General features: G+C 37.0%; 1 protein-coding gene across 1 annotated transcript in view; it reads right to left on the minus strand.

Annotated features, from left to right (window-relative positions):
- The window catches only part of si:dkey-22o22.2 (neural-cadherin), a 124,206-nt gene extending 111,744 nt beyond the window's left edge, over positions 1-12,462 (minus strand). The window contains exon 1 of the mRNA XM_051866119.1: positions 11,583-12,462. Within this exon, the coding sequence (XP_051722079.1) occupies positions 11,583-12,276 (694 nt within the window). The 5' untranslated portion in view covers positions 12,277-12,462. The remainder of the gene's footprint in view (positions 1-11,582) is intronic.
- Positions 12,463-13,734: the final 1,272 nt, after the last annotated feature.

The following is a 13,734-nucleotide window of genomic DNA, read 5'->3' on the forward strand; positions in this document are numbered from 1 at the left end:
GGTGGTGGTGAGCCCGGGTGCGAGGGCCCTTTCATCGCTGCTTGCAGCTTTAATTTTAATTGAAGCTTAAAATAAAATGCTTTGCTTTCTAAAATCACTCATTTGGGTGCTACTTTTGATGTTTTATGCTAAGATATTAAACCAGATATTAAACCTGTTCATTTATCTTCTTCTCAATCTGAAGAAAAAAAAAAATTAATCCCAGGAATAAATTCATTATATGCAATCAATAAGTCAGCCCTTAAATCCTACATGGGCCTTTATTTTTCCTCACAAAGTCATTTTTACTAAGATTTAGTCAACTCAATATCCATTAAACAAACCTGTCATGTGAAATTGAATAAATTATGCCTTTAAGAGTCACACCTCACCGAGTGAGCAATAGTTCTATACCCATGGGGCTGAGCGTCAGCACTGTCGGGTGTGTGTTTATTTCATGAGACTAGTTAATTCGCAGACATCTCCGGGACAGACTCCAGTTAAACGCAATATCTTAAACTGTGTTTGTTTGTTGATTTTCTGCCGTGTACAGACCTAATAAATCATTGCGTATTTGCTTAACTGATTTCCGCATCTTTTAAATCTTTAAACGAGTCCCTCTTTCTGTCAGTTTATTTTTGCTCTTTGAAGTTGGCATTTCAAAAGAGGGAGCTGCAAAGCAATATGCAAATGATGATCTAGGACTGCGCCACGGCCCCGTATGAAATCAACAGTAACACGAGAGATTTTCGACTGCGTGCTTACATAATATTGATTTCCCATCATAGTTCATTGACTCATGAATGTTCCAACACATGTTGATGTGTTTGCCCCATCAAAATGATCTGTTTCTGACAACCGGCAGGGCACCTACAGCTACACGCTCCCACTAGCTTTGCTCCAAGAGAACACATCAGGCCAGGAACAGCTGGTATCGGACTCCTGGAGACTATGGAGTGTGCAAGCATGTGGCACAGGTGTTCCTCCAGTTGTGGGCTAAAAGCCTTGCAGGCCCAGGTGTTCATTCACAACATGCTGCATATTTGGGTCACAGTACTGGGACAGAAAGAAAGAGGAATACAGATCGGGATAATTCTTTGCCACCAGGTCTCAAGACCAAATGCAAGCCAAGTTTGAACATATTTAATGATCTAATTAAGTCTCCATGTACTTAAAGTGACAGTTCACACAAAATGTAACATTCTGTCATCATTAATCCATCCATCTACTCTCCAAACCGCTTGTCCTCTGTAAGGCTGCGGGTCTAATTAGTTACTCACCCTAATTTCATTCCAGTCTGAGAGGAACATTTTAAATGAATAATAGCTTAAATGAGAAAATGATGACAGAATTTTCAATTTTGAGTGAACTATACCTTTAACAATGTATGCAATGGGTCCTTTTTCCTTGGGTTGCATTCAGCTTGTGTTCTAGCGGTGACATCAGACAGTTGCCAAGATTCAGCAGACGCAGGCAAACCGTAGAAAGAAGAAAGAGAGGGAGAGAGAAAGACAGATGCTCGCCGCAAACAGAGTTCACATAATTACTGTGTGTCAGGGCTTTGGAGAGCTCTCATTTTCCACCGTACAAAGGAAGAGAATACAGGAAGAAAACATGCTGATCCCACAAACTGTATCGAAATGCTTGGCACACAAACCGGTCGGCGGATACAATTTTCATGTTAATGGCTCTAACTGTCAAATGACTTTAACAAAGTATCTGCGCTCCTTTCAAATCAACTTTATGCCATGGAATAACGAAGATTGTTTCTAGACAGAGTGCAGGACTCATTGAGTCTCCAACATTTTTCTCAGCTGAACCCCTCTGAGTTGTTGTAAATGTTATAAATTGATAACATTTTATGAGTATTTAGCACTTTCTTTTTCTTTCAAATTCACAGGACTGATATATTTTAAGTAAACTGAACTGTTTCATTGTTTTGAGTTTTGGGCAATTCCAGCATTATGGACGTGACATTTGCAGTCAAAACTTGAAATATAAATTCTCAGAGAATGCATTTAATACCAACACATTGAACCGTCTGTTTATATATTCATAGTCCCTTATTAAAGGAGTCCAGACATTTATGACCAGACCAGAGACATTTATGATTTTGTGGGAGCTATGAATAAAATAAAAAAAAATTATAGAATTCACATTTTCTCATTTTATTTGTCTTATCCTATTATTTTAGTAAGTAGAATGAGTAAATTAGGGCTAAATCATTTTTAAATACTATACTAAAAAACAAAGAAACCCATTCTCTCCCAAGTCCCAACTCGCGAATCATATCGTGGTGGTACACGAGATGACTCGCTTCTCATTCTGTTTAGGCTTATGCTAAATAGCAGGCTAACCAAACTTAATGGATATTTATTCATCGTTTTTTAAAATAAACCCACAACTAAAGGAGAGGGGGCTCTAACTCTGACGCTTCAGAGGCACAACTTGGAAAAGAGGCGGCTTCCTCTGCATTAGGTAAGTTAGGCCTAAGATATTTTTCTGACTCTTTGTATAGCAGTCGATCATTATAAATTTTAAATATAGAAAATATGATACATGATATAACTGTATGAAATGTAGAGTATATGTTAGATATATAGCCACCATAGACATTTAGAGGGACTCCCCAAAGTCTCCCCAAAAATTAGAAATGTTCAAAATGTCCCTTATTATTTTATATTCTTAATGCTGCTCTGCTGCACTTCATTATGTTATTTGGATGACAAAAAGTTTTACAAGTTTTTAGGTTGCTCTGTCTCATTAGTCTAACAGCGCTCGTCAATGTCAAAATGAGTGAGATGGCCAATCAAATCAAAGAAGGCGGGTCTTCTTAAAGAATACGAGTATGAATTTCAGAGCAACGCATTAGTTTTACCTCTGAAAGAGAACATGGAAAGTATAGCAGCTAAACATTAATATTTAACTGTTTTATGAGAGGAATGCTGAACGACCAAAAGTAATATCCAGGGATGCAAGCAACTCAACTTTTTTTTTTTTAAATGTCACTGTTTTGATTGTAGAATATGGTATAATTTACATTTGATTCATGTAACTCATAAATGAATGTGATGAGACAAGAAACGTTTTGCGTTTTCGACATGTCAGATATCAGTAAGAGAGAATGTGTGCCTATTTTAAAACAAAATATTATTTGCAAATAGTTTAAATTGATTAGGCCTACTTCACAACTGCAGTAGAACTTATTTTACAATTTTTACATTTATTTATTCCCTTAATCCTTTTAATACTGAGTAATTATTTAATTCCTTTAAAGCAACCCCCCCCACCCCCCTATGAATGAACATAATGAATGTCACAAGACCTTCACATTGTTATTGCAAATAATTAAAGCTAATTTAATCATTCTAATAAGATCAAAATAAATGCTCTATTATAAAATATTTAATTTTATACATGTTTAATAATTTAATTAAAATGTAATTTAATTTATTAAGTTATTTGTTATTTACTTTGGAATTTTATTTCATTTAATTCTTTAAAAAATTTATATTATTTTATATTACGATCTTACAAACCCCCAGTTGAGAAACCATGGTCTAAATATAAGTGATAAAAAAAACAAAAAAACAAGCTGCATTATTCTCAGGTGGACAATCACAGTGGCAAACATCTCACCTTATTTTTCCAAAGGCTATTACACAATGATAAGCACTGTGCAATTCTTTCCAGTGACTGCACTTTCCACACAAAAGGGAACAGTTCGTCCTCATTGATCTCTTAATGGAAGAGTGTTCAGCTAGATTGAAAGACGAATCAAAACCTCTCATTGGCAGAATGGGATTTTTTTTTTATCTCTTTGTTAAAAAACAAAGAGATACTGATATCAGTTCAATCAGCCGAAACTCTGATCATCAACTTTGATACATAAATTTGTGACTGAAATCCCACAGTGGAAGGTTTCAATTGAATGCACTTGAAGAGCAATTTCTTTCGCCGTGAAAGTGAGGGATTTCCGAAAGGGAGGGAGGAAAGAGGAGTGACAGCGTTCTTCTCCAGGAATTAAAATAAATCCAAGTCAGCGTGACCAATTTAACAATTAAGATCAAAAACTGAGGCTGAAACGGGAGCCCCGTGTGGCTGAGGCTTGGTACAGTTTACCACGGAGCAAGAGGACGGGGGGTTCTGACGACCTTGCCCTAATTCATCGTTAAAAAACACCATGGCTCTGGGCCACTCTACATATCCTGTCAATAAACTATTATAGCACAATGGACAGGCGGCCTGCCATGCTGACATAAAGTTCAATTAACTCTGAGGACAGGGTACAGACAGAGAGATCAAAACAGGAAAAAAACAACAAGCAGAGAAACTGAGCAATAGAGATAGACAGAGAAAGAAGCAGTTTGAAAGTATATCTATCATTCAGGATACCTAAAACTGGATATTTGACAAAATGAGTGTATTTATTTCTCAGGCATGTCTCCATCTCTCTGCACAATGCTTACTGTTAAAATAAAGTTTAAAAATGGGGGTCTTTTGATCCTTTTTTTTTTTTTGAAGGCATGAAATAATGTTGGTTGAAAATTTAATGTAAGCATTGTTGCTTACCTCATATGTTGTGGATGAACAATTTTCTTAAAATTTCTGTTAGAGCACATTAATACAGTATATTACAGACCTAAATGGACAACTTAAAAAGGGTTTTGTTCTTTTGGTAAAAACTTTTTTTTTCATGGTAAGGATGACCTTTGCATGGAATTGCCCTTTTATGAACTCATTTCTTTTAATTTAGATGAACTTAAGTTTAACTGAAACTGGGCTGGGATTTCTATTTCCCAGAATGCTTTGCCCACTGCACTCGAAAAGGAGAGTAAATGTTAAAATTAAGTGTTATATAATGAGTTTTTTTATAAGGTGGGAGATTTAGTAACGAGATTTAGCGATTGTTTTGTTATGCTAACTTAAGAAGGGTTTATGTGGGTTTTTGGAGAGTTACCATCATGGTGACAAGTGGTGCATGCAGTCTGAGAACATGTATGTTAAATGTTTTATATTGATGTACTCATTCAGCAAGTGCTATACCATGCTATTGCTAACATGTTAACAAATTAGCAAGTTAGCTTTTTTTTTTTTTAAATAGCTTGTTATAGCTAGCTAAGTTTCCCCTAATAAAAATGTTTATGTTGAGATTACGTGATGATTTTAAGTTAAATGTATTAATTATTTCACTCAAATATTTCAATTTAGTTACAATTAAAATGTATGAGTACAAAATAAAAATCTGCCAGTTCTGGTTACTTAAACACTGAATTTCTTAATGTAAACATTTTGATGTAACCGATTGCCTCAATTTTTTGGGTTTACACTTGTAGCATGAATACAACCCATCCTTAACAAAAATACTCTTCTGTCCTCCAGCAGCAGACTTGACAATAACTGACAGTTTTGACTTTACTAATGGTGATCTCACACGCCAAAAACCACATAAACATATGCATGCGACAGCAGCACACACTCAAAATACACATAAATCCTCCTTTCTCACCAGCCCTGTCTGCCCCTCAGTAACACTGATTCAAACTGACACAGACAGCTCTCCAGGGCTTCATTTACAACCAAAAAAGATCATTCTGCAAAGCTTTGGCTTCCTCACAATAGTATATATCCTGCAGCGCTCTCTGAACTTCTCCGATTGAGCACATGCATGCACTCACTCGCAACAGCATGAATTTAAAGGCACAATTAAAATCACTTCATCTCAAACAACCGCCCATCACCCCACGCACAATGTGTGATCTTCAAAATAACTCAGCGCAGGGTGAAATCTCCTGTGCACATTGCTATAATAGTCCTTCTCTCTAGAGCAGGGGATCATGGTCAGGTCCTTAGGCTAACCACAGCAGATGGGGAAAGGACTAATTGTACAAACCCAACGAACGGGTGCGAAACGGGTGGTCTGAGATGCCTCTGAGCATTTGAATTCCTTCTGCCGGTTGAATGTGTCACTGAAGGGCACAGGGGACAAGAAGATTCCAGAAAGCAAACTTTTCCATAAAGCAGAATTATGAGGTGATTACTGAAATATTTAAAAAGTTATATTTAGTTAAAAGGTGTCTGGCAGGGAATAAGAGTCATTGTTCTCTTGTGGATTTATTGTCAGTGCACAAGTGATGTAGAAGTAATTAATGGACCACTACAGATAAACAAACCTCCTCAAACTGACAGCATGCCTAAATGAGCATCTCTTCAGATGACTAATGAGTGACATCTCTAATCACCTGCCCGGGGCGGCCATCACAACCGTCTCCAACGTTCCTATTTCTCATTCTAAATATCACATAAAATAACAGCAACACTCCATTTCATATTGTTTATTGTTCCAATACGTTGTCATGGGCTTATTACAGGAACAATCCCGCTGGAGTAACCTGGGGTTAAGTGCTTTGCAATGGTGATGGTTCATGGCTCAATTCTTGTGAGGACCAAATTAAATACCTGCCAGTTACCAGCCCTCTCTGGTTCACACTACTCTGCAAGGTTCACACTAAAATGTATCCCTACTTGCTGCTTTAATATAGAATTCATCTTATTTGTGGTGCATATATTCTCTATTTTACTATATATTTTATATACACAAGTACCATTCAAAAATACTATTCAAAGAGTGTTTTTTTCTTTCTTCAGACTTTCCACTTGACCAGGGTGTGCACAGAGCTTGAGCTAGGCTAGTGTGTGACAGAAGAGGCAATCCTCAGAACAAATCAAGTGCATGTAGGAGACAAAAGGGCAAGCTGCCCCTAATTACAACTAAAGTACACTCAACATTTCTGAGCTCGGAGGGAGAAGGACGATTGGAATATAATGGGTCTTGAGCCAAAGGGAAGCCACAAAACTCCACTGCCTCAGAGCTGTGAATATCACTGTGAAGCATGCAAGGTCACCGATCTATGCCCTTGCACTTTGCTGGCCCCTTTTTGATTTGCTTTTATTGACATGCATGAGGTGACCTGAGGGTGAAAATGTCCAATGGAAGCCGGATGGAAACTCCATGTACTGATGGTTGAGGTTCATTAATAATGCACAGTCATTAGTTACCAGCGTTCACACTGACTTGCAGTGGCAAAGTGGCCAAACATTGCTCATTTTCAATGAGATTTGCCGATTTCTGGCAGCATGAGAGAAACAATGAAGTGACTGGTGTAAAGGCTGACAGTAACCCGACATACGTAGTTTGCTTGAAATAACATGTTTGACATTCTCACTTTCTTTTTTATTATTACAACACTTTGGATACTATGGCACAATGTCAGATGGATCAATCCATCTCAAGTCATCCAAAGGAGGTTGCTTGATCAGTTTTAATTTTTTTAAGTGATTAAAAAAAAAAGAGAGAAACTCGAACCATTCCCATTATAAATTGACCCTACAAGTGGAAATTAAGAGGAACTTTGGACTTAAGTTCTAAAGAACAAAAATGTGCAAAATGTTAATATGTATCTAGTAGTGGGCCATGACACAAAGATAGCCACTGTGGTTAAACCAAGTAAAATAATAACAAACAAAAAAAAATTGCAATAACTCGCTTGAAAAAAAGTTATCTAATTATGTACATGCATTACAAAGTGTATCTGCAGGGCACTCAAAACACAAAACTCTTTTTCGAACATGCACCCAATCGTTCACCCTTGCTTCCTCTTTTAGACCCACCACTGCTCCAGACAAGCTCCTCAAGCAGACTATACAGTGTTCAAAGACAGATAAAGTTGGTCTTTGTAAGGATTTTTAAACTTTCATGAGTGTATGGATTCTTTAAGGCTGGAAAAGAAAAGAATGCATACAGCACGCAAACCATTATCAGTGTTTACCAAGCCAATGAAGGCACCACAGGGATGGTCTTTATGAGGATTAGAAAGCTGCCCCGCGGTCCCCAATGTGTGCGCTGCATAGTAATGCTAATGCTAATTGTGCGGGACAAACTGTTAAGCCTCTTTGCTCTATGAGTGACTTCTTGATGAAATGGCAAGTGACATTGGGGTGAGTCAACCATACTGGTGTCTCTCATCCAGTACTGCAGTTATACGAATGTGACAGGCCAATAATATAACAGATATGCTAGAGGAACATAGCGCTCCTGTAGCTCAAATGGTAGAGCATGGAGCTAGCAGTGCCAAAGTCATGGGTTCAATTCCAAGTAGGGATGGGCGATATGGCCAAAAAAATAATCACAATATTTTTTTTTTTCTTATCATATGATATTGATATTTATCACGATATTCATTTAGGCTACTATTTATGAGCATATTTGTTAGACCTTGAGAATGAATGTAAACATGTAAACTAGTTTGTTCACAATTAAACTCCAAAGAGTACCTATTAATTTAGGGCCCTATGAATAATAAAATGTAATCAAATGAAAATATAACAATTAATTTACAACAAAACATTGCATTTTTATTTTTTGTCAAGTAAGATGCTGCACAACAGAACTGTATAAATTTAAAACATGGATGAAAAAAATATCTTGGTTGTAAATATACCTTAGAAATAATAATAATATTATTATTACTATTGAGAAGTACATTTTAGTACACAGTAGTGATGTATTTCTGTCATAATTGCTTGAAGTTAAACCGAACTTTTATTTTGACGGTTTGTCGTGAAGATCTCTCAGTTTTAATTTCAGTTTCAGTGTATTTGATGGTACTTGACGGTATAAGAAAACTGGACAGACAGATAAAATGTTTAATGCAAACATACAAAAAATATCAAAAGAATCAAGAATCAGGGAAAATATAATCACAATATATCAATACAGGACAGCCCCCATTTTTATGTGTGTGCTAATATCTCAAATGAAAAAAGTCTGGCATAAATTGGGTCCGCATCAATCCAACTGTGCAGTTCTTACCTGGAGAAACAACATTGTGAGTCAGATATCAAAGACTACGGGGACTATGAGGGAGTATGTCTTCACTCTGTTAACAGAGATGGGACTTTCTCATCCAAACTTTGCACATAAACGGGACAAAACAAACAGCCCCGTTCCAAAAGCACTCAAACGGACTGTGTTAGCATGAGGCTTCACAATGGATTCAAAAATAATCGTCTCCCAGAAGACCCTGCATTGGCTTGACTTCACCATACAAGCGTTTGGAGAGAGAAAGTCCTTCAAACTGCCTCCGAAAATGAGATACAAAGCTCTTCTACTGCCAACAGGACTGTGTTCCCATTGTGCTGAATTCTCACAGAAGAGTGGAGAGGACACTCCACTGTGTTGTAGTGTTTTAAAGAGAGGGCTGTGTTGAAATGACAGAGAGGCTAAAACACAACGTGTTCTGGTCTTTGTAGACCAGACTAGGAGAGAAAATGCAGACCAGACAGTATTTTTATCGGTGAAATGACAAAAACAGACAGCACACCAAAACAAACATACAAACGCAACCAGTGTAGTTCCAACCACGAACAAATGACTCTTATGAAACGTTTTTTTTAGTGAATCAAAAACATGCAAATAGCTCAAAAAGATAAATTATCAGTTCAAATCATTCTGAAACACTGCAAAATGGGCCGTATAACTAAAATATACCTAAATAAATTCTATTTTAATCAAATGAAATTGAAGTCTACTCAATAGCTTGTGAATAGGAATCAAATCTGTGAATTACAGGACAGGACTGCTTTTGGAACCTTTGTTTTTAAGTGTGTAGTTTTTTTCAGAAAAAATAACTATATTGTCATGCATATGTATATAATCTTATAATTAAGACTTTGGTCATATGCCCACCCATAGTCTAGACATGTGTTAGGCAGATGATACACAGATTCTTAAGTGTAAAAAAAAAATCTTGTTTAATTTTAAAAAGCCACATCTGTTCTGTTCACTGTTGATGATAGAGCTTTCTTCCAAGCTCTCATCCCAACTTAAATTATCCTGTAATTCTCCAATCAGGAGATGCAAGATCATTACAACACACAGGACATTCCTCAAAGGACTTCCATACTTTACAGAAATGTACATAATGCATCTTATTTCTCTTTTCAAGGGAACACGTGGCACCACTCTTTCAGAGGAGCAATTTCAGTAAACATGTCAAGAGGTATATTCATCCGATCTCTGAATTCACTTTGTCAAACAATCACTGAGATGACCTCAATCAGAATCACAAACAACCCCAATGGCGTATTGCAGGTGATGGACTGGGACCTTTTCTTGCAAAAACAAACATTTATATCCCCCCAACGTCAACTACACATCTGCCCCAGCGAAGGTATTTGAGACCACATGTGCTGTCTGGTGACTTCCAGGTGAATAAATATCACTAATTACCCCAAACAAACAGTTGAATAAAGGTTTGCTTTTAGAGCACTGATTAGCGAAATCAGACCTCCATGACCTCAACCACTTAAGCTAAACTCTCAGTCATAATTAGAAGACTTTCTCCATAACATTTATGTTCACTTGAACCCAGTTACTTGATGATCCCAAGTGATCTCATTTGAGTTTGGCCAACATGTCGTAATGTATCTGTTTCACAATAATTCAAGCTGGGTTATCCGGCAAAGTGCATTAGTGTATTACAAACCAATCACAAATTGCTCCTCTGCTCCAGTTTCTTCATTTCTTTGATGATTTCAGTACAATTTTTTCAAGAAAACATCTGAACATACATCTGATGCTTGTGCTTCTCACTTGAACCTTGCCACATACTCTAGTATTTGTTTACCTGATTACCAAACATCTGAGGACAAACATCTAACACTTAAGTAAAAAAAAACGAAGTGTAAAACAATGTGAGAACTAGTCAAACTTAACCCCCCAAATATATTCTCTCATTGAATTTATATTGTTCATGTGGCTTGAACAGTACTGCATTTTGCTAGCAACACCATGTCATGGGTTTGATTCCCAATGCATGAACTGATAAAAAGTGCACCTTGAGTGCATTGTAAATTGCTTTAGATAAAAGCATCTTCCAAATGCATAAATGTAATTTATATCAACAGCAGACATAACATTACAATAATATGCTGCATCTCATCAACTCATAAAAACTCATTGTTACTGGCACTGCATGCGCATTCCTTTGAATTTTGTATTATATTCTGAATGTGTTTTTTCCCCCTCACATTAAATATCAGATGAAGCATACGCTTACAATTATCAGTACATGTCCCAAATGTCATAAAACTATAACATGTCGTTTATGTGCGGCATTGTGCGCTGTGATTTCCGTTAAGATCTGTGAGGCGCAGTGAAAAAGCAAATAACCCCCTTAACGACAGAAAATATCCATGGTACAGGACGATGCCCTCTCCTTCAGTTTTCAAATCTATGCAAACTTAAAGGAACAGTTCACCTAAAATGCAAATTCTGTCATTAGGCTACTAACACAAAAGGATACGTTAGGCAGAAAGACAATCTCTCTTAGTCACCATTCACTTTCAGTGTATGAAAAATATGCAGTGAAAGTGAATGGTGACTGGAGTCTCGTGTCATTTTGTGTGAAGAGAACGTCAGGTTTTGAACAGCATTGCTGTGAGTGAATGATGACAGAATTTGCATTTTTGGGTGCGCTATCGCTTTAAATAATACAAATTAATGCATAAACTGTTTATTTTAAAAGGCTACATAAACATACCTCTCATGTTGTGGATTTTAACCATGACCTCGGCTGTTGACATCAAGCGATGCGCTAAGTACACGCGTCCCGAGTCTCTTTCCATCTGGACCGCTGAGTGTCCGTCCGAAACCACCTCGAACCACTTCTTCTCGAACTTCTGGTCCGGTACCGTAAAGATCAAATCTCCGACTTTCATATCTTCGGAAACTGAAACGGTGTAGGACAAAGCTTCAGAAATGGCTCTTGGCTTCCTAACTCGGCTTTTGACATCGGTAAGAATATCTATCCTGTCAGTTGTTACGTTAAATTGTTGTATATGGTCGTTTTTATCAAGTATCTCGATTTTAACCGCCACTTCTTCTGCTGTTTTATTGCAGCGAGGCAAGCGCGCGATCAACGTATAGCTCGATTTGGATTTCCCGTCAAAAGTTTTGGTGGTTTTTAAAACGAATCCTGTGTTGTCCAGATATTCAAGTGAAAAATCCGACGAGTCCTCCCCTGTCAAAACTGTTTTAAGTCCAGCCAAGTTTAATTCTTTGCATTTGTCTTCCAGAGGAAAAAGAAACCCAGCCACAACAGTTCCAGGCGGTGCGTTTTCCTCAGTTTGCCCATAAAAGACAGTCGAATGCACAAAAGAAACAGCAATCAAAATTATTAAAAAACTTGCCATAGGAAATCTGAAAAAAGTGGGATTCCGTAAATGCGCCCTCATTATTCCATCAATTCTGCCACTCTGTCCTTAAAATCTGAGTTTTATCCCTTATACATCAATAAAATGCTACAAATGTAGCCCAAGCCACCATTGAATAATATAAATTAGCTTTTTGCACACTATCTGCGCTTTAAGTTTTCAATACAATATGTCAATGTTTTGTGTGTGGCTCCTCGACCGGCATCATTCAACCATGCTCTCACTCATTCCCGCATCCACCGATACACAGCATCTCCATGTGGTACCCAAGGCCCCGCCTTCAAAATGTGAGCCAATCACAGGTCGGGCTGGAGGTATAGACCCTCCCACTAAATTTAAATAGGTATGCAGCTTTCAACTGTCAAGTAACGATGCAGTTTAAATTGTTGAATAGACAATGGGTCTTCCTTAAATCATTTCAAACGGTTTTTACAGCGACATTACCTCTCAAAAATTTGGGGTCAGTAAGATTTTTTAAAAATAAATTAATAATTTTATTCAGCAACAAGTTTAATAGATAAAAAGTGACAGCAAAGACCTTTGAAAAAATGTCGTTTCAAATAGGACTAGCCTACATATGGTTCTTTTGAACCTTCTATTCATCAAAGAATCTTAAAAAAAAAAAAAAATATCACGATTTCCACAAAAATACAACCGATTTTAACATAGATAATAAGATACATGAACAAAACTTGTGTAGGGTGCATACAAGATGTGCACGTAAAGTTTGTTATTAAAGGGATAGTTCACCCAAAAATGAAAATTCTGTCATCATTTACTCCCCCTCAAGTTGTTCCAAACTTGTATAAATGTCTTTGTTCTGCTGTACACAAAGGAAGATATTTGGAAGAATGTTTGTAACCAAGCAGATCTCACCCCCCATTGACTGCCATAGTATTTTTTTTTTTCCTACTAGGTAGTCAATGGTGGGTTGGGTGAGATTATAAACATTCTTCCAAATATCTTATTATAAGTGTGTATATCAGATCTTTCCAATCTTTTGACATTCAACAGAAACAATTAATTGTCTGGATTGCAACATGTGACAGAATGCTTAATTCATAGAAATTTCCCAGAACTACCGACATGTAGTACTTTTTTTGTTTTTTCCAATCGAGAACATTTTCCAAATTCCTTCGTCCATCTTCACTCAAAGATTGATGTGCTAAACACCACCCTTGACAAGTGCATGCTGTGTAACTTACTGCCCTACAAATGGGCAAAACATTGTAACCACACACATTATGATGAAATCACAGCAGTTGCATAAACACAGCCACTTAAAGGGTTAGTTCACCTAAAAATAAAAAAAATTACTGAGCTGGCATTCGGACGTAGAACCTGGAAGCGCCGAACATAAACAGCGTATGAGAATGACACAGAAGAGAAGATATTGTTGAAAAAAAGTTATTTTTGTTTCATTTTTGCACACAAAGTATTCTCATCACTTCATAAAATTAAGGTTGAATCGCTGCAGTC

Source organism: Ctenopharyngodon idella, chromosome 16, assembly GCF_019924925.1.
Source record: "Ctenopharyngodon idella isolate HZGC_01 chromosome 16, HZGC01, whole genome shotgun sequence".
NCBI classification, from domain to species: domain Eukaryota; kingdom Metazoa; phylum Chordata; class Actinopteri; order Cypriniformes; family Xenocyprididae; genus Ctenopharyngodon; species Ctenopharyngodon idella.